The 25,277-nt window shown below is 41.0% G+C and overlaps 2 protein-coding genes across 16 annotated transcripts; both read right to left on the reverse strand.

Moving 5' to 3' along the window:
* Window positions 1-730: 730 nt before the first annotated feature.
* On the reverse strand, window positions 731-8,015 carry znf217 (zinc finger protein 217). Of its 3 annotated transcripts, none has more exons than XM_047572476.1 (5): window positions 7,595-8,015; window positions 4,139-5,489; window positions 3,868-3,972; window positions 2,445-3,779; window positions 731-2,339 (listed from the first exon to the last, which is right to left on the reverse strand). In XM_047572476.1, the coding sequence occupies exons 2-5, from the start codon at window positions 5,445-5,447 to the stop codon at window positions 2,215-2,217; spliced, it is 2,874 nt and encodes a 957-aa protein (XP_047428432.1). In that variant the 5' UTR covers window positions 5,448-5,489; window positions 7,595-8,015; the 3' UTR covers window positions 731-2,214. The 3 variants fall into 3 exon arrangements, with proteins under 3 accessions (XP_047428432.1, XP_047428423.1, XP_047428441.1); XM_047572467.1 differs by having other exon boundaries at window positions 7,466-8,015; XM_047572485.1 differs by having other exon boundaries at window positions 731-2,327; window positions 7,466-8,013.
* Window positions 8,016-12,274: 4,259 nt separating this feature from the next.
* bcas1 (brain enriched myelin associated protein 1) lies at window positions 12,275-24,410 on the reverse strand. 13 transcript variants are annotated; one of them, XM_047572576.1, is made up of 17 exons: window positions 24,240-24,401; window positions 24,031-24,112; window positions 23,811-23,895; window positions 22,699-23,096; window positions 18,901-19,080; window positions 17,925-17,981; window positions 17,549-17,584; window positions 17,116-17,331; window positions 16,916-16,984; window positions 15,682-15,720; window positions 15,431-15,472; window positions 15,242-15,316; window positions 15,002-15,040; window positions 14,387-14,509; window positions 14,205-14,285; window positions 13,662-13,883; window positions 12,275-13,271 (listed from the first exon to the last, which is right to left on the reverse strand). In XM_047572576.1, exons 2-17 carry the CDS (start codon window positions 24,067-24,069, stop codon window positions 13,191-13,193), a joined length of 1,782 nt encoding a protein of 593 aa, XP_047428532.1. In that variant the 5' UTR covers window positions 24,070-24,112; window positions 24,240-24,401; the 3' UTR covers window positions 12,275-13,190. The 13 variants fall into 13 exon arrangements, with proteins under 13 accessions (XP_047428532.1, XP_047428549.1, XP_047428557.1 ...); XM_047572593.1 differs by having other exon boundaries at window positions 24,031-24,144; window positions 24,240-24,325; XM_047572601.1 differs by lacking the exon at window positions 17,549-17,584 and having other exon boundaries at window positions 24,240-24,399.
* Between the last annotated feature and the right edge of the window lie 867 nt (window positions 24,411-25,277).

Consider the following 25,277-nt stretch of genomic DNA (forward strand, 5'->3'; position numbering starts at 1 on the left):
ACTAGCTGCCACCGACACACTTTACAGGATAAATGGATAATGGTTGGATGATACGTTGTTGTTGACAAGCAGAAACATGCAAATCAAAATGTGTTCAGTGCTGCGTTTGTCCTGTAACCCAGAGGGAGAGACTATATTAAGTATAGGGCAGTGAAATGGTTGAAGTATACAAACCATCAACAGCTCTATACTGCAGTGTCTTTAAAGTTCACACTACCTTCGACCAAATGCATTCTAAAAGATAGACTTCATCTTTTTTGCAAGTGTTTTTTTAGAAGAAATGTTCTGGATCAACAAAAAACATCTAAGAACTGCTCAAGCATGTCTCACTTCGTTTAGAGATAAAGTTCCATGGAACTTGTTCAGACCTTTCATCAACTTGTAGAGTGTATTTTTGATGCACAAACCAGTCCCAAACTGCAATTAAACCATGCCAATTAGATTAGACCCTTGGGTTTTTAAATGATTGTTTATATTTATTTTAAATGAATAAAAAAAATCAATACATAATACTTACATTTTTAAATGTGTAAATGCTGCAGAAGCTAATGTGGGTTCTCTCAGCAGAGGGAAAACTGAGCAAACTGTTGAAAATAAAATTCTTAGTATGTGTCACCTCTTCCTTAGGTTTATCATACCAAGTGCTAATTACTGACTCAAACTGCAGCCTGATGTGCTTCCTGTTGAGGAATGAGAGTGGCCCCACAGTGAAGACACAGATACCGACAGATCTCTTCACCTCTCACTTTATTACTGAAATGTGTCATACAACTCTGAAAACAATATTTTACTTTTTACATAAGTACACATGTAATGTGAATACCAAAAAAAATGATAACTTAACTCAGGCCTTTCAAAGTGGCAAAACTTACACACAGAATACATGGCATGAAAATATGAGATTACCTGAGGCTTTTTTTTTTATTATTCACAGTGTACAGTTAACTGAACCGTTTTCTTTTTTTTTCCTTTTTCTTTTTTTTTGTTTATTCCAAAGTCGTGACCAGTCAACACCGACGTCTACCACAGGACATTAAACGTCACTTTCAAGGCTGTGAAGTAGAAGAACCTCCTGAACGGTGCCTAAATGTGCAGTAAATAACACAGCGTGGCTTTCTCACACATTAACACAGCTGCTTGTAACGTGGTGCGATGCACAGCGGATGGATCTGGGGCACCACTAAAGCAGCCGACTGGACAAATAATAACTAAATCTGTTGTGTTTAAAACTTGTAAATGCAATGTTTATCGAACATATCCACAAATTGTGTTACAGTTAATCAGTAGTTGTTCTGAGTTTGTGTGTTATGCTCTGTTTGACACACTCAATCATCTTATACGACAACAACTCAAAACATATCTCTCTGGTCGATAGACAAATATTTATGCAGGCTCAGCTGACATGATAGCTTCAGCAGCTTTACAAAGAGAAGTGTCTGGAGCACAACATGAGGTAGAACGCTTCAACACACACAATGGGAATTGTTACAGTGGCCTGTTTGTAAACTACTGAACTGAAGCTGTCAGGTTCTCGAGACAGAAACTCCCCACCCTCCAGTGCTTTGGAAAAGGAAAATAAAAATAAGTAGTGTGTAATTACTGCCTGGACATCAGCAATAAATGAACAGAGCAGCAATTTTTCACACTCATTTGTTTCTTAGGTTTTAGCTTTACGCAATGTATATGTGCTGATATATTCACGTTATCGGACACACGCATTTTACTGTTATGTCATAGATAATTGAATATTAGTGTGGGTCAAAAAACAGCCACAGATTCATGGAGAAAGAAATATCACAGTGAACACCAGTGGATCATTTTTAGAAGAGAGATCATTTGCTATTTCCATTTGAAAACAAAAAAAAAAGAAGAGAAATGTACAATGAAATCTTGAGCCCTGAAATGTCTATGCAAATGTTTCTCTACTGAGGAAAAAAAATGAAATTAGGGGAGCACAGACACATCTTGGGTACTCCTCTTCAGCCTTTACAAGGAACTCGTTTTTCAAGAAGTTCTCCAAAATAAGGTAGCAGCACAGTTTAAATCCAGAAAGAGGGGAAAAGGCTTTTCAATTTTCAAATACAATTTAATTCCTTTATATCAAGTGTAAAGTAAATATATTTCCAAAAAGCCTGGTCCAGGTTTGTGAATCAAAGAAGAAACCCTGTTGTATGCGTTTCAGAATATTTCTTTTACCTTGGTCCTTTTTTTACTTTAGGTACTTTTGTCAGTGGTCCCATAGCGCTGACTAGAGAATGAGCCTGAGGGGTCTCTCCTCTGCAGGTTGGGTAGACTGGGTAAGTGTTGGTACATCACAGACCTGCCCCCTGAGAAAACATCTTTAACATTAACTCAGCAAACTGCTAAAATGAACAAATATAAAGTAACAGACGTGTGATAAAAATGAATAAAATAAAACTAAATCACAGCCAGCTACTACATACCTGCTCTTGGGTTGGCCAGTCCGCCGTGACTGGGGTTTCCTGGTGTGCCGTGATAAAGAGACGCCAGGTCACTGGGGTTGTACGAGCGCAGGAGGTTCATCATGTTCCACTCACTGTCCAAACCTCCTCCCATAGATGTGCTCTTTACGGCACCCAGAGCCTCAGAAGCTGTGGATGAACCTGATCCTTGTGATGTGGTTTTCACGCTTAGCCCTGGGATTAGCAACCTGTTAGGTCCGTCTCCTGCTGCTCCTCTAAAACCAGACTTCTCACCAGTCTCAGCTTCCCTGATTGTAGGAACAGAGTACTTTATTCTCTTGCTGGAAGGGTCACCAAAATCCATCTGTGGGAGGCTTCCAAATCGGCTCGACAGGCACAGCCTGGCAGCGTCCGGGTGCCAAATGGCACCACTTCTTGCTGGGTAGCTCCTCTCACCGATACCCACTCTCTCTGGAAGGGAAGTTCTGTCCATGGCATACTTGCTGCCTGTGTTATTTTTCCTCATTAGCTCCGTGTACCTGGAGAATTCCTGACTAGGATGAGAGTCGGTGTTGTGTCTGTAACGTATCATCTCCTGAACGTCGTGCTGAGGTGCGAGGACGGGGGACGGCTTAGGACCGGGAGGTGGATTAACTGGGGCCTTGTCTTGTGGTTTAGCGGGTTGCGGGGGTGGGGACTTGGTTCGACGAGGGTGCTGCCTGTCTGTCATCAGAAGTGGGGTGACATCTTTCCCGTCGAGCGCAGGCGGGCAGCCCGTGTAGCGTTTCTGTTTAACGTTGCCCCCGAATCCGTTCTTTTTGGTGTTGTCTGACTTGTCTTTATGACTAAGCTTTTTGTGCATTATCAGAACCTCTGGGTACATGGTTTCATATGCACAAAATGAACAGGGAATTGGAATTAATTCATTCCTGGGTTCTGTATTGGCAGAGATGGAGAGGGACACTTTCAAAGACAGATTTAATGGAGCCTCTGAGCTTTCCTCCTTCATCTCCTCTCTTTCCTTCTTCAGGTTAACGGGCACAGGGCACATGAGCACATCATCAGTCTGGGAGTAAGTGGTCTTCCCCAGCTGGCTACCTACACTGTCAAAACCACCTTTTGGTGTTGCACTGGTGGAAGACCTGGTTCCGGCAACCCAGAGTTTGGATCTGTTTGGTGCAGAGTTTTCATCGTCATTGCCGTGTTTTGAGTCAGGAGGAGAGGGCACTGAAGGCACAGGTCTGCTTGGGATCCCAACGTAAGGTTTGTCCTTGTGACGCCGATCCAGGTGATATTTTAATGAGGTTTTCTGGGCTGCAGCGTAGTCACAATAAGCACACTTAAATGGTTTCTCACCTGAAACAAGGAGATGCAACATTTTAAATAGAAGTCAAAGTTTTAATATATTTTCAGGATCATTCGTGAGCTCATGTGGCAAACATACCTGTGTGAGTCCTCAAATGAACGGTGAGGTAGTAGCTTGATCTGAATGATTTACCACAGTAGCTGCATTCTTTTGATCTGACTTTACGATCAAAACCATCTTCACCTTTGAAAACAGACAAAACACTTAGTAAATAAAAGGAATGAAGATAAATCAAAGGCCAGTGTTACCAGCCCTCCTCCAGCAGAGGGAGCTCTTGGTAGCTCTTTTTTTTTGGTTTAAATGGAACACAGCTGAGGCAGTATGATTTTGTAAAGACACACAGATTTACCTAAACCCAAGGTTTCCTCAAAGCCCTCCTCTGAGCCTTCCTCTGCATGTTCCAGTGAACTGATCCTCGACAGCTTCCCATCAACAGAAGAAGTTGGACTTTCTTCACCACCTCTCTCTCGCTTGTGGACCCTGGAGTGGAGAACTAACTGGTGATAGGTCCTGAAGGTTCTCTGGCATTCCTCACAAGTGGTTGGCCTCTCTTTGTCCTTATCTTTTTGCATTAGAGACCTTCGCTGTGGGGCCGGGCTTTCTCCAGCAGCCTGAGACCGGAGTTCTCTCCCAAGAGCCTCTTTCATAGATTTGTCTCCATGGCCCTCCGACCAAATAGCATTCAACTCCTCTTTATCAGAACTGCAGTCTTCATTGTCTGTGCTGACTTCCTGACCAGTATCTTTAGTATTATTGGGACCAACAGCTATCTTGCCCTTTGTCGCAAGTTGCCAGGCCTGATATGTGTTATAGGGATCTAGCTGGGGAATCCATTTTGACGACCTCACATTTTGCAAAGCATTTCCTGCAGAGTGTGGTATTAGGTTTAGACTGTGAAGAAATGCTTCCTGTTTGGCAAGGGATTCAGCAGCAGCACCATCCATCATCTCCTTTTCTTTATCTTTGCCAGGCTCCACCTCGCGATTATGCACTTTACTGTGTTCGACCAAACTGTCATGATCAGGGAAGAAAAACCCACAAACCATGCACATTTTGTAAAGTGTGACTACAGCCTCTGGAGCAGGTTCTTGGACGATGTCATTGATTGTTACGGGGGTCTCCAGGTCTTGCTGAGCTTTGCTCTTTGGTCCCGGTTTCACGTGCATCTTCATGTGGTTCTTGAGAAACCAGGGCTCTCTGAATCGCCGTCCACAAACACTGCAACAGTATGTAAAGTAGTCTTTATGCTTCCTCATGTGGGTCTCCAACTCACTGGCATCTTGCGATATCAAACCGCAAACGATACAACTGTGAACCTCCTCTTTCTCAACAGGGAGGCTGTTGGGTTTGGGTCGGGGTCTCTCTCCTGGGATCCGGAATTCTGCTTCAACGCGAAGTACAGCGGGTTCAAAGAAAGTGGTCGGGTGCTGCGTTAACACGTGGGGACCGAGCTCGTCCTGATGAGTGAAAATCTGATCACAGAACATACAGGATAGCGATACACTTCCTTCAGACTCCAACACAGTCTTTTCTGAGTAAGTGGCATGTGGCGTCATGCTGGAGTCAGGCCCTGGGATGTTTGCATTGTTGCTAATAAGAATGTCTTGGGCAAGGCCATCTGGGCTATCCACAAATGGCAGCAACGAGTGAGTCGGCATTTTCCAACTGAAGTCGCAGACCTTGTCCAGATTATTAGGAACCTGAAAAGAATGGGAACAGATACTTCAGGTTATGCTTGATATCGAGACCAGGTAAGTAATGCACCTAACAATCTGTTTGAAGTACACCAGAGAGAGAAATGCCTTCTCTTAAAGTGAAACAGGAAATGTATCTTTTTTAGAAATCAACTACACAGACAACTCATTTCCTCTATGTGCAGGCCACTGATAAAACTACGTTTTTCTGCTTTCTTACTTCTTTGTAGATATACTACATATAACCTTAGTTTGTAAAGACTTAACCAACTCAGAATCAGACCTACTTTATATAGTCAATATTAACATATATTATAGGTTCACGCTATTATTAAACATGTTTTTAAGAAGCTTCAGATTAAGAGTTAAGTTATTTCTCCTGTTTGAATGTAATGTAATAGAAACAAGAATAACACATCAACCCATTAACAACTGTCTTACAGACTTGGTCTGAGTGGCATTTAACAGCATTATACAACAGCCACACACCTGAAAAACCAAAAACATTCATCTAACATATTTCAGTGTGCGACAATGTCGACTCACACTTTGCACATATCAACTGTATGATCCTATATAATCCTTTGTTCTCCTCTTGTTTTTGTTAACACTGGGACAACCTCTCTTTGCGGATTTGTATACAGTCAGCGTGTATGATGAACCGCTTACATTAGAAAGAAATCATGTTAATGGTTTGATTGACTCAAAAGTGGACTAACTGGATAAGCAGGTTCAAAAGCTGAAGGCTTGAACAAATGGAAATGAACTCTGGCAACAGAAGAGCATTTAGTAACATTTCTCTACATGAAGTCAACAATAATGTCTTAAGTTAACGGGGGAGGGGGGATCCCGACTCTTAAGTTCCCACTCATTTCCCGGAGAATAGAACCATTTCATTAGTATGATATGGACTCTCTTGCCAGTTCATTGGGTGCACTAGTGAAAACAAATACTTTTTAATGGAGTAGTCCTGCGCTAAATCTCATCTTCACTTCGGTTATGGTATTCAGCATGTTTAAAATAACAGGGTGTTGTTGGTTCGACGTAGTTTTCACTCTGGAGGATGTGGTTTGTAGTAGCATTGAATTGTATCGTGTTGTACACATGTTTCTATTAATCTGACAACCCCATTTCAGTCAGTGGGCTAACCTTAATAACACAAACACCTTTAAATTAGTCTTAATCCAGTTCAACAGCCCCACAAAGTACATGCTGGTGCCATTTCAACACAAACAGACATTACAATAGTCATGAAGGAGGTCCTAGCTAAAGACTGAGTGCTTTACATTTGCCAACTGCGAGTATATATTCGCATTTTTAACGAGGTGTCTCCCACTTTACTAGCTGTAATTAATTAGACTGGTAGCACTTCATCCAGGTGAGCCACTCTGACCATGTGTAATTATTTTCTTTTGAAGTGCACACACTTCAACGTTAACGTTAGTCCACCGTGTAGTTCAAGTAAACACGTCACGTCTCGTTAACACCACTAACGTACTATACTCGTGATGCTCGGACTAGCAGTTAACAGCTAACGCCAATAAAGTCCAATCAATGCTCCATTCAGCGCAGCGGCTATTACATTTCTATAGGCGCTTCATAATCCGAGCACGAGGAGGGGGGTTACTTACTTTTATTTTCAGCCACACAGATCAATATCTCCCACCACGGAGGAGGCTTTAGTCAACTTCAATTTCATAAAAAGCTAAATTTAGCCGGAGACAATTCAACAGCAAACACGTTCCCACGAGCATATTTTCATAACAGATTGGTGCAAATCAAACGGACAAACTTTTGTGTCTCTGCTCGCGTTGCTGTTTTTTTTTTCTCTCTCTCCCCAACAGTTAAAGCTACAAGAATAAAACCTGACGAGACAACGACAAGACACGAAGTGAATAGTCGAGCAACGACACCAAACGTTAGCGAACTACTCTTTCTGTTGTCTCCGAGCAAACTGTAGAAACTCACCAAACAATACCTACCAAGGCAGAGTTTCCGGATTAATAATGATACTGACACTACGAGCGAGCTGAATTGACTGAGCTGTGCCGCTTGTGCGAGCTGCTGCTTCTTCATTTCGCACGAGGCGTGTTCGCTGGTGGACAGCTCACCTTATTCAATTGTTTGAGTCATATTTGTTCTACTTGGCGAGTCTTCACTGTGCAGCTGTTGAGTCCCGAGGCGCGCTCTCCAGCCCCAACAGCTCTCGAGGGGAAGATGGAGCGCGTGCACGGCGGCCCCCAAAAACCCGAAGGCCAGTCACGTGGTCACGAATAACAAAAAAAAGTGTCAGTGCGCATAATCATAGCCAATAAAGGTCAATGGGGGTTTAATCTAATTAGTATATCATTATAGTTTTGATCCGCACGTTTGTGTTGAATAACTGCTTTTTTTTATTTCTACACAGGGAAGTCAACTATTACTGTGTTTACTTCACTGACTTCATGTTGATAATAAAGCTACTTTCTGGGTGACTTAATGTTTGAAGTGTTAATGCTGTGTACTGAGCTCACCTAAAAGTGTTGCCCTTCTTCTTCTTCTTTTTCTTCTTCCACGTTCTCACGTCATGCATCAGCTACCATGTGGAGATGGGGGAGGGGAGCCTCAAACTTCTCACAGTTACATGAGTTTTTTTGTATTTTTTTCTTTTGCAGAAGCAGGTTGGTTGAGTCATGACAAATTTCAGGTTCTTCCTATTTCACGGCATAAAAAAAAACAAACACACATTTAACAACCAGGGCACGTTTGTATGCAGTCTTATTTGCTGTGTATCCTATACATATATAGAGAGAGATGTGTGTTTGATCTCAGAGGGAAAGGGTTGGGCACTCTAAAGATTATAATTAAAGGACAACTTATAGAACCGCATTATAATGATACTGAAAAATGTTACAATACAGTTAAGTAACTATTTGGTCGTATAATCGATAAGATGTAATGTTTGTAAGACACAGTGGCAGCTCATCTTCCCCACTTTAAAACCCTCCATAGACACATTGATAAAGCTATACTTTACACAATCAATGATTCCAGTGTACACTCATTATTGAGACACACTCCCTTCCCCCGAATGGCAGCAATGTCTGAGAGGAAAAAAAAAAAAAAAACATTATCAGTAACCACTCCCAGTTAAAGAACAGTGAACAAAGGCTGCATTTGCCAAAACTATCTCTCCCAGACCAGGGCTGTGCCCTTAAACTCTGCGCTTTTTTGCCTATATAATAAAAATAGTTTTTCCGATCCTTGTTGTTCTGAAACGGGTTAGACAGACAGGCTAATGGAAGTAGATCAGCAGGTTTAGCGAGCAGGCTCAACCAAACTGTGAAACCTGATAATAAATAAATAAATATAGATAGAAAATTAAGATATGATTACAAACTGGATATAATTTATAATACTGTTGTTCATGTTTCTAAAAAAACACTTTTGAAACAGAAGATATCCCATTTGTGTGTTTTGTATCAAGACTCTGTCCCCCACATGTGCTGCTGGGAATTCAAATATTTTTCTACCCCAACTGCACCACGGTGATTCAGTTTTTGGGTATTTTTTGCCTCAGATCCTGTTCCACAAACAAGCCTACTATGTTAATCAAAGACACCACATGTGACACATCGAGGCCTCTCGCTCACTTCCTATTGTTCTGTGGCCACAAAGGCAGTGTGAAAGGCTATCAATCTGGAGCAGCAGTATGATCCCTCAGGATGACGAAACCACTAAAAGATGTAGATCTTATCTTAGACAAAAGGAGGAAAAAAAATATTTAAATAGAGGCGGTGATGAGGGTTTGGTTTTAAACTTTCATGTGTGAATGTGTATTTCATGTTGGATTGATTTATTTGACTGGCATCCAGCCTCTGGGGTAGTGATGGCAGCAACAAGTGGGAGAAACTGTTTACTTTTAACTGACTTAATTAACTTTATGCAACTGTTAGCCATCATAAATAATGTCTTTGTAAAAAGAAAACAAAAATAGACCTATACGTTGGACATTGTGCTAAAAGCATTCTTTTTTTCTAATTAAAGATAACGCTGTGTCTCTGGAAAACTGCGAGTGAATTATTATGTATTCACCCTGAGACAGACACCATGATAGGAACTGGATTAACGAATGGGGAAAGGCTGCGGTGGCTTGTTTTTGTCTTGACGTGTCAGGAGCAGCTGACTGCATTGTTCTCCTTCAGATTCACAGCCTGGCTTCTTTCATAATCCTGGTGTCGCTTCTGAAAGGCACTGATAATATATAATCTCCTCTCTCACTCCCCTAGCCTAGAAATGTTTATTCATCGCTGCCAGCTGTTGTGCCGTTGATCATCAGAGAAATCTAATCAGTCACCAAAATAAAAATTTGTCTGAATTAGATTATTGCCTCGGGTGAAATTGTTACTGCTGTGTGCTATGACCTCTTTCACGTCTGACTTTTCTTTGTATCACTCTCGGATACACATCCAGTATATGCACAGTTACACCTGATTAATGAGTACAATCAAAGGAAATTATTAACAAATAAAAACATGAGAACGTGACCTTGCTCTCAGTTCTTTCTACTTAATCTGCTCTTTCTTTGTTGAATTCAACGGAGCTGTGTTTAATCCTGCAACAATGTTTAGTCGATCGCTTTCTCTCTTCGTGTAAACCAGGTGGCAACCAAATAAATCATGATGGCTGTCACCTTGATCTCCCATCAAACCTGAAGTGCACAGTGCTGATATAAATATCTCTTCTTTGAAACCGGTAAATGCTAAACTGCCACGCCTAAATTTAGACAGATTAGCTATAAAAACAACCAGCCCAACAATACTGTATGCACTGTATGTGTTATCTATAGGACTCAAACCCAGTCCTGGGGATCTAAACCCACATCTGGGTGTAAGATTTATTTAAAATCAGATGTTTTATGCGTCCTTTAAGTATTTTAAGTAAACCAGCTTTTCTTATGGTGAAAGTTCCTGTTCTATATTTATGCTTCTTCATTTGCAGCGCTTGCAAATTCCTTGCATGTGAAAACCTGCTTGTCAAAACAAGGTCAGTAGTGATTCAGAGATTAAATTGAAATCTTGGCCAAAACGTGACACGACATTGGTTTTCACACCATTTTCCAGTTGATCGACGGCTAATTCCAAAGTTTAATGCATCCAGATGGCGCTCACACACGCAGCAACAGAATCATTTTGTTTCTTTGTGTAACTTAAACTGCGATCAATCCACCAATATGAAGCGAATGTTTAAATCTCACATGCCAGTATTGCAACATGTTGAATGGCATCAGAATAACTTTAGTCATCTAAAGAGTTGCATCAGACCACAGACGGCTTTTGTGCCTCCAGCAGGATGTAACGTTCCCCTGAAAAGACTGAGCATCTGCATCATAAAGCCTCCCGAACACACATGTTGTGCCTGCAGGCCCTGCGCATTCAACACTTGGTTAAAGTGAACAAGCCTCCCCTTTAAAGTCTAGATCAGCACTATTAATTTGTCATCGGATCAGAAACTATGGTCACTGTCTTCTCATTGGTCCCTGGAAATGTTTCCCCCTCATGATTACCCACAGTACAGACCTGTTAGTGGCGAGCGCTGCTGTGATGCACATTAGTGCTGACAGCAGGCCTCCTGTCAGGCCTCCCTGCCCACTGTTCCCTTGTTTCACCCCCTCTGTGCTCAGTGCATTCACACAGTCACATGCATTGTCCTAGGATGAACTGCGGCAACATGGTGGTCAAGCAGCTCTGGTGCAGCGTGTACAGTCTTCACATTGTTGAATTCATAACGCTCTCTGTCGTGATACTCTTATCGATTGTGCCCTTGTGGAAACTGCTTTTGTAATTGTACAGAAAATCTCTCCCCGCCCGCTCTGAATTTGATACCCTGCAAGTAAAGACACGCAGCTGTTATCATCATCTGCACTGTCTCTGTGCCAAGACATCTTAATGCATCTTAACAGCAAGATGAAGCACGGAGTTGGTGGCGAGGGCCACTGTTGTTTCCATCATTAGTTTTTAGACGATGTAATGTTTGATATCTTGCACTGCAGTACAGAAACTTTCAGCCACTTTCTACCTTTGCGCCGCCGTAAAAGTCCAAATTTCTATCTGCTTGTTCCATTTGCACCACGCTTTGTTTAGTAATGAAAATGAGCTCTTCACACACTGACGCCACGCTGCATCTTATTTGAAACAATCCTCAGGGGGAACACACGTCTTGAACTGCGCGAGCGGTGTCTCACTTTTGCGCCGTCAGTGCAATTACGCCGATGCACAATTTAAAATGATCACACCTATTACAGGCAGTAATACAAGAGGAGTGTGTCTCATTGATAACAAAGGAGTAGTGTGAGTTATGCCCTCAGGGGCTGCAGCTCATCACTTAATAGTTGGTGAATGGTGGGTCTCAGACATTTCTATCTACATTCTCCCACACTATCAATCACGGAAATTACACCATAAACGTAGAAGAAGATTTGAGGTCTTCCTTTACTGGAGATATCGAATTCCTTGTGTTTGATGCGTTTCTCCCAGACTATAAAAAGTAAGATTCATGGGTAACGTCCAGCAGAAAGATGTCTGTCACAGCGACGGCTTGACGTAAGCTTTCTTAGGTAGATGAGTAAGGCTCATGTGTGAAGAGATTACCTCGACACCCAGTGACTCAATGTGTGACTCATTTGCCACACCTTACTAGCTTATGCGTAAATTTCATCATGATCATAATTTCAATCGTGCAAGAATTTTACCATTTCATCCTTCGTAGAGTTTCATAATAATAAAATATTTTACAGTGAGGAACGACAGACAAACGGGAGAACTTATTTATTTTCTTTGAGATAGCTGAAGTTACGCATACACACATACACGTTGGCAAACAGGAGCCTCATGTTAATTGCACATACATGTCAAATGACTGGACTTCAGTGGTTAAATGACAGGACACAGAGTGCTGCAATCGAGCGAAAAGCTCATCGGTTGCGACTGGAAAATGGACGGCAAGGACACATTTGCACAATGACACCATTTTGCCACTGTAGATGCGCTTGTGAATATTTACAACAGGTTCCCCACAGAACAGTGAAGATTGTGATTTCCCGTGCGACCCAACATGTAACTGTTACAGTATGTATGTCTGTGCTTTAGTCTACATGGAGTTTAATTAAAAAAAAAAAAAAGAAAAAGAAAAAGTAAGTGCAATCTGCTACATAAGCTTGCTCCTTATATCGGCTATATTATTACATCTTATTTTTATATTTAAGTACCTTCTCAAATTAACCTCTGCATTACCACAACTGCATGTATATTCTGGTATGAACTGTAAAAATATATGACTTTTTAAAATTTGCAGTCAAAATAATAGCTAAAAGCGAAGCGTGTCGCTACAAGCCCCAATGTGTTAGGCTGCAAAATAGAGATTCATTAAACGTCTGTAGAAAATGTTTCACGCTCACGTTGCAGTACTTGTCAAGACATTTATATGACCAAAAATATATCTCAACAACCTTTCCTTCTCACTACGCCTTTTCATATCTCCACCAGTTCACCGCTACCTACCTCTGCCTCAGAGCTGCTCACTTTCCTTTAACCTTCCAATAACCTTTCCTTTCTCCGCAAAAGTAACAAAAATGTAGTTAAAGTAATGAAGGGGGGCGAGAGAGATAAAGATTGGGTAAGAGCTAGATAGAGAAAGGGGGTCTGTACAGGGAAAGAGATGGTTGTGGTTTCATTTGGCTTTCTCAGCTCCTGGAGCAGCGACCGCTGGCTCTGTCTGGACGCCAGCATCTGTAGAGTGACGCTTCTGACCCTGTAGTTTAAAGGAAGAAAACGGTCAATGCTGCAACAACCTTAAAGAACCAGATCCTTTTACAACAATTTTACATTTGATTTGATTTTTTTTCTAGTTATGAGAAACAAAATGTTTCCTTGAACTGCTTGAAATGCAGCATTAAAATTAAGTTACACTGAGAGAACATATACACATTTACATTACTGTAAAAACTGTGGATACAAATTCAGAATCTCATTGATCTTTTTCTTTTTTTAAATAGTCGCTGCTGCCCTCTAGTGGACATATTGCAAAAAGACAGTTCAATACCCAGGGCCGTTCAAGAGCACATCACTGAATTAGAGGGAGATTGTGATATTTTTAAAACATCTCTGCCCTGCATTTGGTGGAAAGTGGTGTTCTTCTTACCAGATTCTTAAAGAACAGCTGGATGGAGTTCCTCTTCTCCAGTTTTCTGGGTACATTGGCTGCATCATCTCCTGCTTGGGAGGCCACGGATGCTGGTTTGTTATCTGCCGCTGCCTCTGATGACTTGGCTGCTGCTTTCGGTTCCTCTTTGGCTTTAACTGCTTGAGATGGCTCTCCTGCTGCTGCGGGCGCGGTCGGGGTCGCCTTCTTGGGCTCAGCAGCCTGAAAGCATTGTGGTACACGATGAAAAGTCCAGTTATTCCAGTCCTAGACCAGCAGGGTTCACTTGTTTGTTCCTTGTACCAGTGAAATGTGTGTTTTGCTCATTAACTGACAATAAGATGCGCATCTGCTGTTAGGACACAGCTTGTCTTAGTGATTGAACACGAATGATCACTTATCTGATGTGTTGTTATGGTTTTCAAATGCAGACTAATTCCGGCGAAAGAGTTGTTTTAGGGCATGTTTTAATACCAGATGTAACTGATGAAATTACTCTGGTTAATAATGCACCTATTCATGAGGTTATTTTACAATATTTACCAGTCCAGTAGTTTTCCTGAGGAGCCGAACTCCACTTGTGGAGGCTGCTTGGACTTTTGTGGTCATGTGATCTAACAGTACCTCAAATTCACATCAATGCGTTACTCGCTGTTAATTTATCACAGTTCATACCCAGAGATTTTCAGAAGCTTTGGCAGATCAAAAAGTGAATGGGCTCTTACTTTTGGTTTGAAGAAGGAAAGGAAGGGCGATTTAGAGGCATCTTTCTTCTCTTCCTGAACAGGTGGTGGCGGTTCTGGCTTTGCAGATGCCTCCAGAGTGCCAGCTTTTGACGGGTCCACCTTCTTTTATCAAAACAGCAGAGAGGAAAACAAGTATTAAGAGATATTTGCAGATCAAATGCATGGCCATCATGGAAACCGACAGATCAAGCAGGAGCTGCCACCTGTGACAAGTAAGAGGAGCTAAATGGGTGAAAATATCCAGCATCGGAGGATAGAGGAGGGGGGAAAATCAATTCAAGATAAGACCTGTAAGAAATAAGAGGCCCACACCATCATGCACAAAAACGTTGCTTTCTAGGAAAAGAAAGAGAAGGGAAAATAGAAGAAGGTTTCAATCTCCACTTGAAGTTTCCCTACATTAAAGAAACAGCTTGATCATTTGGGAAAAGGTCGTTTCACTTTGTGAAGAAAGTAACATACAGATTATATCTGCCCATTAACTTTGAAGTTGCAGTCAAGGGACAGGTAGCTAAGCGTTGAGACCAGAAAACACAATCTTCCGACTATGCCTTCACAAATATGTTCCCAAAACGCTGAACTCCACTAATTTACCTCAGCTTCTACCACTGGCTGTGGCACCTCTGTCACCATCTACAGGAAAGGAAACGTTATTGGTCAAGATGGGAATTGCACAATGTACAGCACTGGAGGATGTCTAAATTAAAAAACGAAATTTTGTTAACTGGCATTTAGGAAGTATTATATGTTATATTGTTCCCTGTAGAGAATCTGAAGTCCCATCATTTCAGAGGTGACTGTAGAGTGATTCTTGAGCACTTCCTGCTCATTTACCTGCACTTCTACAACTGGCTGTGTCACCTCTGCCTCTGCTGCTGCTGCCTCCTGAGGTTCAGCCTTACTTTCAGTCTGAGCAAATGCAAACAAATTAGAGCATTTAAAATCATGAAGAGGTCCAAACAAAAGAGTATTCCACTCCCTGGAAAAAAAATAAAACAAGACTGACATTTTCCTTTCGTTTACCTGCACTTCTACAACAGGCACTGGTGCCTCCTCGGGTGTATCCTGCAGAGTGAAACTGTTGTTTACTCTGAGCAAATGCAAATTTAGATGAACACATTAAACAAATGTAATTAGGCATTTATGTAACACAGACAATATAGTATGTAGTTTTTCAGACAGCAGTTAGACCAAGGCCTAACATTCACATTCACACTCAATTACGTTCATATATAAATTCCCACAGAGAATATTGAGCAGACTCTCCAGTTTACCTTTCCGTCTACAACTGACTCTGGTGCCTCACTGGTTGTCTGCAGGACAGTGAAGGAATTCTTAGTTTTAGTTAAAGCCATCATCACAAGTTAAATGCCCTCTAAAACAAATGGAGATACTATGTAATTATGACAGGCTTAATATTGTTAGGTTGACGTACTGGATGTGAACTGGTTAAAGGGACAGTTCAGATGCGTTGGATGAGTCAGGGGGAGAAGATCGCTACACTGTCACGTCTGTGTGTAAATATGGTACTAGAACCAGATGGCAGTTACATAGCTTAGCATAAAAGTTCCTTAACAAACCTATCAGCAACTCTACTAAGGCTCTAAATATGGTGCACGCACGGCAAGGAATGCAAAATGGCAATGCTAGCCCTTCCTTAAGCACAGTATCTACTGCTGTGCTACTATACGGAAGACAGACAAAAGCAAACAAAGCAGATCAAGTTCAGATAGAACTTTGTTTAGCCAAAAATAGGGGTGAGCCTTCTCAGAGCGATTCATGCTATAGTGGTCGTATGTATACCATGTTTAAGGCCTGAAGCTCGGTAACTGAAACACTGTAACTTGCTGTTTAAACGACCATTGGTGGCAAGTTGTGTTTACCAATGTGGTCACTCTTTATGCTAAGCTAAAGCTAAGCTAATCACATTCTATTTTGGCTCTGAATTCTGTACACAGACATGAGAGTGACACCAATCTTCTCGTCTAATAAAAAAGCACATAAGCCGATTTTTTTTTCAATAAAACTTTTCACAATGAAAACATGGTAGAAACAGTGGAGTTGATTTGAGACTTTTGTTTTCCAGTGAAATCAAATTCAGATTACTCTTGTGACCAGTGTTTCTCAATTCCAGTCCTCAGGACCCACTGCCCTGCATGTTTTCGATGTTTCCCTCCTCCAACACACCTGATTCAAATGAAAGGCTCCTTATCAGGCCACTGCAGAGCTGGATGACAAGCTGATCATTTGAATCAGGTGTGTTGGAGGAGGGAAACATCGAAAACATGCAGGGCAGTGGGTCCCAAGGACCAGAATTGAGAAACACTGCTTGTGACTGTGGGGTCACATTCTGAGTTCTACAAGATCTGATTCTCCAGAGACTATGGGTTTCTTACACAACTGTTGTTCCTATTGGGAAACATAGAATAACAAGTTTCCACACAAATCTTGTTCAGTTAGTAGCCGGATGAGCAATGGTCAGTCTGAGAGTACAATAATCTACTGTACCACTGCTGCAGCCTTGGCTCCGCTTGCTGAAGCAGCCTTGCCTTTGGATGTCTTGAATCCTAGCAGTACCTCAAATTCACATAAAGTTCGATTCACACTGTGTTATATTGCAATAAAAGTCTACACGAGTAGACTCTACATTAATGGCTGCCCCTTAAAATAGTGGAATCTTCACTCTGCAGTCACAGCAGTTTATTTACCTTTGGGCGGAAGAATTTGCTCAGGGTGCCTTTGGCTGATTTGCCCTTTGAGGTCTCAGGTTCCTTTGCAGCAGCTTTTGGTTCTTCTTTTGGCGAAGGCTTAACAGGTTTGGCTGCTGGTTCTGCTTTGACCTCCATTTTCGGTGGCTCCGGAGGAGGCGGTGGTGGGATAGACATTCCTTTGGATGCTGCAGGCGGCTCAGATATTTGTGCAACCTTTCAAAAGGAGATAGAGGACAGTTATTAAAATAATAGTCTGCCATAGAAAATTACAGCGATAGGAAACACACTTGATATAAACAGATTTAGTGTCAGCGATTACATTTCCTATATAAAGTGTAATTTTAGTAAGTGAAACCAGCCCTTTATTGTAATTTTGTGAACTGCATGATGTGTTATGCAAATCAAAGCACTTTCTGGGCTATATGCTCACAGTAGTGGTTGCTGCAGGTTGGGTCTCCTTCTGGGACTATTGTGCAACAGAAAAAGGAAGCGGTTAGAGATAAAGTTAAACTGAAGGAAACAAAGATGTACGAAAAAAAAAAAAAAAAGCATGTCTGTACAGGTCTTTAAAAAAAAAAAAAAAGTCAGAAATACTCTCACTTCAAGCCACAGAAACAGAACAGAAACAGAAAGTTAAGCAGCTACTACAAACTGCATGTCCAAAATTAGTATAGCCTGTGTTCGATGATCAGCCTCCGGCATAACTGAACTCACAACTAAAGTTCTGGAAATAGAAATATGGCTTTAAAATAAGCAATGAGAGGAAATAAAATAAGGGCAACATTAATTTATCAACACTTGTTCACCTGATCTTTTGTGACATCAGGAGTAGCTGTTTCCTTTTTGGTTGTTTTGGTAGGCACCTGTGCAACAAGGGAATGAAGATAAACTGTCTTCAGTCATTTTTTGCACAAATTTAAAAAGAATGAAAGAAAAAAAAGCTGAGGAATGTGTAAGCATCATGGAGCATTATGTTAATTTATGCATAGCTGCAGTGTAAAAAGTTCAGAGTCAGAGAATGTGTAAGAGGAACAGAAAAATAATTATTTCCATAAAACAGAAGCCTTTCATGGCTGCAGACATAGGCCTTTATGGTAAACTAACTGAGGCCCACAGAGTGCACACTGAGGGCCCTGGCAGAGCATATACAGTACATGCGCTGTCATTGTGACGGCCATTGTGCTCTGGAGATGGCGTAGGCCTGCCCTCGCTCTATCTTCACGAATCTCAACTTCCAACCGCACAGGCCTCCCTTGTGAGCTCACACTATGGGATGAACAATAGGACACCACATTCCCGCATGTTCAAAGACTTGATTAGCATGGGGCTAAGGCAATGGTAACTCTTTAAAACGGCATGAATCCAAAAGGCAGCATGATGAAGAGGAAACACAATAGCTGCTTGTTGTAGGTTTTCCATCAGGCATCATGGCACATTTCGTTATGGATACCTTCACTGCCATGTACAGTAGCACTCCTTTACACAGAATAATACATAGATAAATTAATTGAATAAAAAAAACTTCTCTTCACTGCTTCTCTTCACCAATAGCCACAAATATCTTAGCTTCACTGAGGAATAAAATAGAGCACACATTACATTCATTCTTTGTTTTGGAAGCGGTTGGCTGTTTGAAAATCTAAGTGTCCGAGTCCAATCCAATTTGCTTTTTTTTTTCTTCTCAACTGCAAATCTAGTTTTAGTAGTAATTTATAGTTTAGTAATACAAGTAATTACAAATACCAACAGTAAATAAACTGCCACTCAAATTGTGTCACTTACTAGGGTTTTGAAGAAGTTCATAACTGGATTCTTTTCTGGGTTACTCTCCTCTTTGCTGTCCACAGGCTTGCTGTTTCCGTTGTCAGCGTCAGGAACTTTGTCTTCCTCTGGACTGGAGTCTAGAGTCGCACTTTCTGCCTCCGTTAATGATTCAGATTCTTCCTTTAGATTGGCTGTGTCCTATACACCATCACAGAGAATTAGCCTTTGAGAATTATGTTAGAGCAGCGGTACTGATATGCAAGCAGAGAGTGTCTTAATCGCTGCATTGAGATGGGAGCACAATTCCAACCATGCCTCTGCCTACTCGGGGCATTGTCAACAATCACCCTTTTATTAATGTGTGTGTCCCACCCCTCACTCATTGATATTCAACAATGCGTGTGAGTTATGCCTTGAGAAATGTCAGGGAAGTCTTGCTTATGATGTCTTTAAAATATCTGAACAGGCCAACGCTGAGTTTAACATAATTTTTAGTGAATCTGTTTAATTTGGCTCATCAATATTCATTTATAATTTTGACTTGATGTCTTACTCATTTTGCAAATTAAAGCATGTGTTATGAAATTATTAACACAATTAGAAATGAAGCAAAAGAACTGCAGTGTTTTTATTTTTCTTTTTATTGAAAATGTTTCAGTATTTTACAGTGTGAGCTTTGTTTCAATTCTATACATGCAAACAGTGGTACTGTGCATTTTTATTAAACACAAATCACTTTACCTGCCAGTTTCTTTTATTAACACATGCTACAAACATTAAGTGTGACATGAAATGTACGACATCCTGATGTGAGGTAGATGTAAATAAATAATGTAAATAATGTAACATGTTACTGTTGTTCTTCCTTTGGAGCCACATGAATGGTGATGGTTATATCGTAACCCAATGAAGAGATCTCTAAATCCCCAAGCAAATAAGCTGATTCCTCAACAACTGACGTGCAAGCTGACAGCAACCTAGCAATTAAAGCTTGTATGTTTGAACTGCCTGAGTCGTCCTCAGTGACTGCTAAACTTTGTGAGTCCATTGTTGAATCTGTTTTGTCCACACTTGATTCATTCTCTTCCGTCTCTGTAGTCATGTCTGTTGCTGCCTCATCTGAAATGACAATGTCGCATGCTGTTTTTTCTCTGATAATCTCTTTGACAATGGCCTGGAGAGCCTCCTCGATACTCTCTGCCACAACTGAAGGGGCAGTTTGAGAGTTCTCTTCGGTGAAGGCATCACAGGGATGATCTGTTTTGTGTATTATCTCTTCTGTGACTTCATCTTCCGGCTCCTCAAGGATCACCACTAGCATTTCAGTTCTTGGTTGTTGCTCACCCTCGTCCTCAGGCTCCTCAGTAGGATCAACAAATTCAGCATCCTCCACGTCAGTCACAAAAGGACCATCCGTCTTTTTCTCATTGTCTCCCAACAGACCTTCAGCTGAGGCAATGTTCTGCATGAGTTCCTCTTGGACTGGAGCACAAAGTTCAGACTCTTCAGTAGGCTCCGTTTGTGGCAAGTCTGCTTCAGGTTCCTCAGCATCCTCAACATTTGCTTCAAACTTCTCTAAAAAAGCCTCACCAACTGATTTGAGTATGTTCTCTAAGACTTCATTGGCTGGAGCTTCTTCACGGAGGCTTGGAGTCTCTTCTGTGGGTTCTATTGTAACTGCTTCAGTAGATGGCTCTTTGGCATGAATAAATTCCTCAATAATGTTCGGCGGTGTCGCAATTTCATTTGCCAAAACCTCGATAGCTTCTTCATTAGTCTCCTCAGTAGATGTCTCAAGTGGCTCCACTGGGAGGAAAGGATTTGGCTCTGGCTCTCTAGAGAGAGGCACAAAAACTGTTGCCATGATAACCTCTACTAGAGAGCTGACATTATCTGCTGCAAGCTCCAGATGTGTGGCATCTGTGGCTTCAAATTCTTGAGAGAGGGCATCAATAGCTGCCTCTGGTATTTCTGATTCTTCGGTTGTTTCTGGTCGCACTTCAGGCATCACATCTTCTCCAACCTCAGCAGTTTCATTAGTAGTCACAGCTTCTGGAACAGGCTTCACTTCATCATCAAAAGATACTTCAACCAGTTCCTCAATGGTGATAAGTTCAAAAGGAGCTTTAAAAATAGTACTTTCTGTCTCAGGAAGTTCATTGGCAGCTACAGGGTTGAGTTTTTCTTGCTTGCTTATTTCTGGTACACCTTTGACTGCAGTATCCTCATCGACAGTGACCTCCACATGGGTAGATACCACATTAAGTTGAATTTCCTTCTCACAGGGGAAAGCAGGTTCTAGGGCTGGAGATATAGAGATTGTTACAGTAGTTAACGACTCTTCCTCAGTGGAGGGGATGTCATCTGTTTCCTCAGTCCCAGGAGTGACCGCATTAGCCTCCGGTTCAGCTGTTTCAGTCAGTACTACACCAGCCGACATGTCTCCAGCTCGCTCACTGCAGTCTTCGGTGGTTACTTCATCTATACCTGGCTCTGACGTGACTGCACCTGTGTAGTCAGCGGTTTCAGAATCACCAGCGAAAACTGCTTCAACGCAGTCTGCCACCACTTTTGGAAGGTTGTAAGTGATACCCAACGGAACAGTTTCCTCAGTTTTGTTTTCCTCCACAGCTGCGTTGTTACATTCTGGTTCTGTAGCCATTTGTGGCTCGGTTTCCACTAGCACAAAAATGTCTGTGACTTCCACTCGCTCCGCTCTGAACACTATACTCTCATAAATATCGTTGACCACGCCAACCACCTCTTCAATGATGATCCCAGCGGTCTGGTCGTCGAAGAGGTGGTCGCGTAAAGTGTCTTCAACAACCTCCTCAGCTATGACAACAGTGGATTCATTCAGTGAATCTTCCTCAGTCTCTGCTGTGAGGACGTCCGCAGTGGTGTTTGTGTTGTCATCGTCGCCAGTTTGCGTTGAAGTATCGGTTTCGTGTTTTTGGTCCGTTTGCGTAGATGTTTCGACTTTGCCACACAGACTTCGATCTTGATGCACAGTGATGACCGTGTTCGCAGCTTCTTCTCCGCTTGGGTCCTTCATTGTGAAAATCAGCACGTTTAGGTGAAATACAATTTGTGTTTGTGTCAGGGACACATTTGATAACCACAATCTCACTGAACCATCAGAAAAACTGACAATCTGTATAACAGTCTGAAATTAAATACTTTAAAGATGTGGTTTTAACTGTTGTTGGGATGTTGATTAAATTCTGTGGTGGTTTTAGGTTTAGATATTGTAGTTCTGAATTCTGTTCTATTCTATTTCTAGTTTTTGATCAATATAATGCTTTCTAATTCTAAACCACCAAATCTTCAAAACGTAGCACACAATTTACTCAACATGAAACTATTGCTGGGTCAGTTTCAGAGACATTAACATTTTTCTGGTATGTCAGTGAGAAAATACTCAAATTATTTTTGGAATATATGCACTGATAAACATGCCATTGTTGGGGAAATTTAATCAATCAGTCGAAATCTGACAATTTGACCAAAGACATACTGTACAATATATCTTTAAATTGTGTAGTGTATACAATCTAATTTTTGAAACTGTGCATTGTTGTTTGGTGTTAGTTATTTTAGGATATTTTATTAAAAAATATTGGGTGCTAAAGAAGGACATTGTTTAGGTGTTTTTGAATGGTACAAGGGAGATCAGGATTGAGTGGTTGGGAGTGCTTAATATAATGAATATATTGCTGGTTTGGTTCTCCTCATGAGTTTTGTTGAAAATAGAAATAAAATAGAAAATAAGCGCCAGACTTATCTTTTCAAAATAAACACCAGCCGTGTACTCACCTGCTGTGGTTCACTGGGAGGAAGACTTACATCTGGCTGATCTTCACTTGTGGTCTCTTTTTCTTTTTCATTTTCTTTTTCATTTTCTTTTTCATTTTCTTTTTCATTTTCATTTTCATTTTCTTTTTCATTTTCTTTCTCTTTCTCTTTTTCTTTTTCTTTCCCCACATCAGCTGCAGGTTCTGCTTTCTTTTTGAACACTTTGCCAAAAAGCTTTGGTTTCTCTTCTTTGCCCTTCTTCGCCTCTTCCTTCTTTACGTTGGTGTCAGGGACTTCAGAAACAACCGGCGCACTGACAGGCTGAGAGACTGATTCCACTATCACAAACTCAGATGATTCTGTTGTAGGGTTTAGAGTGTGGGACTCGCCATTTTGTTGGACTATAGTCTCACTCTTACCTGCAGGGAAAAAAGGGCAGTTTTAAAATCGCCGTCATCCCAAAAGTCCAGTTGTATGTATTTATGAAGGTTTTTTTTTTTTTTTACACAGTTCTGATTCAGTAACTCCTCATATAATCATACAGCTGTTGTCATAAAAGGTAGTCTGAATGCTAAGCTCCTTGCAGACATTAAACTGATATATCCTCATGCAGTTCTCTTTGAAGTAAACATGGGCTTGTCAGTCCAACAAAGTGACATTATCTTTATCTCCAGTGTCAACATTAGGTCTTAGTTAAACTCGGAAGACATCCCTCAGCATTAATGCTACTGCAGGGAAGCCAACCACACCATGACAGGTCAAATAGTTGCTCCTTGTCAATGTCTGAGACTACGCCTACAGTTTACATTTGAAGATTGGCGTCTTCAGTCCAACTGGGAGTCACTCTGTTTGCAGAGTATTATAAGAGTTCGAAATGACTAATCTGACACCAGCATAGGAAGATCAGCTGACGAACAAAGACCATTATACTGGCAAAATAAATACCATAAAACACAACAGAGAACTTTCTTCCTTCATCCTTATAACTGCAGTTCCATGTGTTCAGAAACAGGTTACTCATTTTATGGCAACACCTTCATTTGTATATACATTTATATGTTGCATTTTAACACTGTAAACTGTTATTGTGTATTAGTTTCATGTTTTTTGTTAAAATTAAAAATCCCACTCACCATGTGTCTCTAGTCCATTAACTCCAACGTTTGCCGTGAGACCATTCGCTGATCCATTTTCATGCTTCTCACTTATCTTCCCATTCTATGAAGAAAATAGAGAACAAACTGATGGACGGGTCGGCCACATCTACAGATTACTGTCTATTTTAGACTAGAAACATAAACACTCCACCTTTCCCACTTGCAACTGGTGTGGAGGCATTAACAAAGTCTTTACCTTGGTGACATCCTCGTTCGTGGAATGCTCGTTCCCCATCGTGTTCCCAGTCAAGATCTACAGCTTTCAGTTCCGCAACCAACTTAAACAGAAATGTACTTTTGCTGTGTCAAACTGTGAAGCAAACATTTACTTCAAATAATTGTTATCTTTTTTTTTTCTTTGCAAAGCTCTTCCCTTTCAGTCTTAAACTCATCCAAACGTCTTACCTGGTTACACCTCTTCAGGTCAAGCAAGGGATGTCCTTCTTAAGAAAAAAATAGTTAGAGAGGCGTCCTTCCTGCTCCTGCCCAACTGTGTGTTTAGACTATTGTTAACAGGCTATTTAATGTGTGCTTTGAAATGGGTGGGACTGTTTTAAGAAATCAATTGGATTTCCTACAATGGGAGGAAGAAAAAGCCCACCAAGTATAGGTCCTCTTTAGTAAAACCATGTGATTAGCTCATGGTAATCTCCATGTGAATGCTCTGAAAATGCTAAAGCAAGATGATAATGAGGTTACACTCTAATCAAGCACACTATGATAAGGCGGTGCAGCACGGGTTTGTTGACAGATGTAGCGGAGAAGTAACAGGATGTGTTTTAAGGATATTGGTCTGGCATGTGTCCATAGTGCCAAAACAAAAAAGAAAAGTCTTCATGTCAGCCAGGTTATTTTGATCTCATGAGAACCTTTTAAGCATTTTAACATTTAGATTAATTTCATCAAGCTTTATTTTAAGATTCCTAATTCTGTGAAGTAAACACAGAATTAGGAATGAAACTTAAATGTGCATTAAAATATCTGTTGTATTGTTTTTACGTGAACTGATTAAAAAAAATCTTTTTCATTTGCAAAGATCAAGTATCTTCTTTATTGTCACAGTTAATCAAGACAAACAAAGAGCTCTGTAATTAGATCATCAGTCTTTAAAGACTTCCACATGGTCATGTTTAGATGCCCTTGATGCATCAAACCTATCTGAGGGCCATTCAGATACTCATCTTTATTTTTTGTTTGGTGCCTTTTGTGAGTAAATGTGGCAGTGTTCATTCTGACCAAGGTTTCTCATCCAGTTGTCTTAATGAAAGCCAGGCATCATTTGGGAATATGTTTTGTTTTGTTTTTTTTTTGTTTTTTTTAAAAAAAGGAAAATTGTACCGTGTGTATTGGGTTTATGATAACAAGACTTGGAATCCATGTGCACAATGTCCCGATTGTAATGTATAGCCTGCACACTGAGGTGGGAGTTGGATTCCCCTGTTT

This window comes from Mugil cephalus, chromosome 1 (genome assembly GCF_022458985.1).
Source record: "Mugil cephalus isolate CIBA_MC_2020 chromosome 1, CIBA_Mcephalus_1.1, whole genome shotgun sequence".
Lineage (NCBI taxonomy): Eukaryota > Metazoa > Chordata > Actinopteri > Mugiliformes > Mugilidae > Mugil > Mugil cephalus.